Source organism: Daktulosphaira vitifoliae, unplaced genomic scaffold (assembly GCF_025091365.1).
Source record: "Daktulosphaira vitifoliae isolate Bord-2020 unplaced genomic scaffold, ASM2509136v1 Scaffold_2, whole genome shotgun sequence".
NCBI classification, from domain to species: domain Eukaryota; kingdom Metazoa; phylum Arthropoda; class Insecta; order Hemiptera; family Phylloxeridae; genus Daktulosphaira; species Daktulosphaira vitifoliae.
The window spans coordinates 14,211,927-14,216,149 of record NW_026099573.1 but is presented as its reverse complement, the minus strand read 5'-3'; the positions used below and the strand labels follow the sequence as shown (position 1 = coordinate 14,216,149).

Below are 4,223 nucleotides of genomic sequence, written 5' to 3'. Positions count from 1 at the left end.
AAAAAAAAAAAAAATTACTTGAAATGTAAATTTTTTTGCACAAGATATTTTACTGTGAACAAGCATTCTGTGTCAACAAGTGTTTACGTTCCTAATCTTTTCAACTTGTACATATTTTTATAATAACTTAACATGCATAGCTGGATTAAGGAAATGTATCACTCTACGTGGTTGACTTATTACGTTTTTTACCTCTTCAAAACATCATTTTTAATTTCAAAATACACAATATAACTTTCAAAATGAATAAAAATAAAAATAAACTAAAAATTCTGGGTTTCTTACATATTTTTTTAGATTGAAAAGACAGAGAAGTCGAACCTTGAGGAAAATCCACAAGAGACTGTCGAACAATCAGCCACAAAAAATACGTCAATCCAAATTAAAAATTCACCTTCATTCAAAAACGACATAGCTTCAGCCTCAACTAAACTTTTAAGTAAAAAAAATGCAAATGAAATTCTTAACATCGTAAATGATTCGTGGGTACCACCAGCTGATTTTTTGTTTCCGAAATCGACCGCAAAAAATTTATCGTTTCAAAGAAAATGGCTAGAGGAATTTTATTGGCTGGCATATTCTGCTAAAGAAAATGGTGCATACTGTAAGTATTGCATAGCTTTTAGCACGAAAACCGGTGGAATAGGCGATGTAAGTCTGGGAAAACTTATCAAAAAGCCGTTTAATACATGGAAACACGCAAAAGAAACTTTTCGAAACCACGAAAACCTTGATTACCATAAAAAATCCGTTGTTGGTATTGAAAATTTACGTGATATCGAGTTTGGTAAAACTAAATCTATCGATGAACAACTTAACAAGCAAATTTTAAAAACGAAAGAAGAAAATCATGAGAGACTGAAACCCATAGTTAGCGCTATAATTTTGTGTGGACGTCAAGGCATTGCACTTCGTGGCCATAGAGACGACGGATGTTTGTACAACGAATCTGATATGAGTAAAAAAACTACCGGACAATATTTGAATGAAGGAAACTTTCGTGCACTTCTACGATATCGAGCTGAAGGTGACGAACTGCTCAAAAAAAACCTTCTGTCCACTCCAAAAAATGCAACATATCTTAGCAAAACCATTCAGAATGAAATTATTGAAACTTGCCATGAAGTGATCAGAAAAAAGATCGTTGATAAAATAAATCAATCAAAAGGATTTTCAGTTTTGGCTGATGAATCGACTGATATTTCCAGTATAGAGCAATTTTCTATTTGCGTACGATACTTAGATTCTGAACCTAATATCTGCGAGGATTTTCTTGGATTCGTTCCAGTAACTGACGTTTCTGGACAAGCTTTAGCAAAGTCTATCAAAAATTACCTGATCGACATCGGCGTGGATTGCTCATTTATGTATGGCCAAGGATATGACGGAGCTCCAGCAATGAGTGGTGAATTTCACGGGGCGCAGGCTTATTTGAGATCTTTTTTTCCTCTTGCAATTTATGTGCATTGTGCTGCACATAGCTTCAGTTTAACTATTAATGCAGCTTGCGAAGTATCTGGTATTAAAAACGCGTTGGGGACTGTCGGATCAATTCAAGCATTTTTTCACTGGCCCAAGAGACAAAGCATTTTAAAGAACGAAATTGCCAAAATGACGAAGAAAAGTGAGCAAAGGAGAGAAAAATTGAAGTCTATCTGTCCTACAAGATGGGCTCAATCTCATGAAGCTGTATCAACGTACGTCGAACTTCAACCAGCTGTTATTGAAGCGTTAGAAGAAATAAAAACGTGGAGGGATCGAGAGACTTCAAGCTTAGCATCTCAACTTCTGACGGCAATTTTCACAGTCGAATTTCAAATTTCCTGCCAAATAATGGAGTCGATCAATTCCCTCGTTTTACCATTAAGTCGAGAATTGCAGTTAAAGAATCAAGATCTAGGAGAAGCAACCAAATTGGCTGATGATGCTTTGAATGATTTCAAGGAAAAGCGGGAAAACGTAAATTCATACTTCCACATTATTTATGAAAAAGTTTCTGAAATTTGTTCTGAATACGAAATTGAAATGAAAACGCCTCGTCGATGTGAACGACAGAAATATCGTTGCAACATTGAAACGCAAACAGTTGAAGATTACTACAAACTCGCATTCTACATTCCATTTCTTGATACTTACATTTGTCATCTCGAAAGTCGATTCCAAAAACACAAAATAGTTTTTCAAAGTTTCGGACAGCTATTTCTCAAGCAAGAATATGATGAAAAAAAATGCGCCAGCCTTTACCAATTTTACGAAGAAGTATTGGATTGTTCCGAGAGTAATTTCATTTCAGAAGTCAAAATGTGGAGACAACGAATCCACAATCAGAACATCGAAAATGCACTTGATGCATTATCAGTAAGTATCTCCCAATAAAAAAAAGAGATTTCTTTGAGGTTTTAAACAGAATAACGTAAATAAATATTTCTATCAAAAATTTAAGCAGAAGCAATTTTTTCAGATCATGAATAATGAAACTTTTAAAAACGTCAACAAAATGTTGCGAATTTTGGCAGTGTTACCTGTGACAACAGCAACTCCAGAACGCTCATTTTCGACTTTACGACGGATTAAGGATTATCTTAGAAACACGATGGTACAGGAGCGTCTCAACGGCCTTGCGTCTTTGAACATCCACCATCACATTAATATAACTGAAGAGGAAATTCTCAGAAAATTTTTCGAAAAACCTCGAAAATTTAAGAGTGCTTGAAAAAACATGTTACATCCTTCATCATCTATCGATTTTTCAAAAAAATATTTTATAATCACTCGAAATTTTGAATTACAATACTAACAATTATTTTTATTATGAAATAAATTGAATTTGGAAGAAAAAATTTTTTTTAGCTTGAGTCATCTAGAATTTTAGCATGAAATGTAAAAACATTATTCCCATGGGGGGGGTCCGGACCCGAAAACCCCCCCCGTGGATCCGCCACTGTTTATAACAATTGACCTGTTTCCTTACTTACTGAACACCAATATGTGTGTATAAATAAATAAATACATTTTATTACCCAATGTAATATTATATTATTTTTTATAATACTAACGTATAATATTATGTTATCATTTTTACATTTATGGCACACATAATGATTATACAAGATCACCAAAACAGAGTTCCCTTATTTAAAATACAAACTAACCCTTTAATTATGAGATAAAATCTACTTATTGTAGAGATTATTAAAGGAGTATTCTAGTCTAGAAATTTAAAAAAATCGATTTTTACTTTTTTATATATTTTCAAAGTTTGACTATTCAAGAATATGTCATTTTGGCAGATTGAATAAATGTAAGTCTAAAATATTATTTCATAACTTAGACTACGAAAAACTTTACGCGAAACTTTAAACGCGTTTTTTTCGGAACTATCTTTTTCAAAACGATACCCACGATTTCTTAGGTTCTACCGGACCGATTTACTTGAAATGTTTAAAGAGTTTTATTTATAGACTTGCCTATGTCTAGAACTATCTCCATCACCAAATTTCAATTTTTACTATTTTTAAATAGTTTGAAACAGTCAAAAAAAGTGGTAAATAAAATTTTTTTTTTTCAGACAGTCGCCTTTCGTGAANTTTTTTTTTTTCAGACAGTCTCCTTTTGTGAAAGATATTTTTCCAACTTTTCCGTAGTTCCAGACATTACGACATTATTCTAGATTAAAAATCTTTTTTTTTTACTCTCTCTAATATTTCCTCATTGAAAGAGTAATATAATAACTACGTGTACTACTTTATTACATTAACATATTGTAATTTAAAAATTCAACAATTACTATTAGATTCATTTATTTTTAGCTTCGATGCGAAGCTGAGAAGGTATTTTAGCTTATATCAATTATTATTATATTTAGAATATATCAAGTCACCACTGTGCCGCGACCCCCCTGTGTTAGGGTTTTTTTTTTAAATCGGACTACTTCCCTTAATACAGGTGGGATTCAAAACATAAAAATGCATATAGAAAGTAGAACTTTTTCAACATAACTTTTGAAAGTGTTCTGGAAGGTCTGACACTTTTATATATATCTTAAATTAAAGCTTATGTAATGTACTTTATTAAGTTATGAAAGTTTTAAGAAAAAAAAATGACAAAATTTATCGATTTTAACTTCGATAAATTTTAATTTTAATAAACTTTAATTTGATATATATTTAAAGGATGCAATATTTTCGGAACATTTTCAAAAATTAAGTTGAAAAAGTTAGTTT

General features: G+C 31.8%; 1 protein-coding gene across 1 annotated transcript; it reads left to right on the top strand.

Moving 5' to 3' along the window:
- The first annotated feature begins 13 nt into the window (after positions 1 to 13).
- Positions 14 to 2,949, top strand: LOC126899020 (52 kDa repressor of the inhibitor of the protein kinase-like). Its single transcript, XM_050673497.1, has 2 exons — positions 14 to 2,358; positions 2,462 to 2,949. The coding sequence occupies exons 1-2, from the start codon at positions 955 to 957 to the stop codon at positions 2,711 to 2,713; spliced, it is 1,656 nt and encodes a 551-aa protein (XP_050529454.1). The 5' UTR covers positions 14 to 954; the 3' UTR covers positions 2,714 to 2,949.
- Positions 2,950 to 4,223: the final 1,274 nt, after the last annotated feature.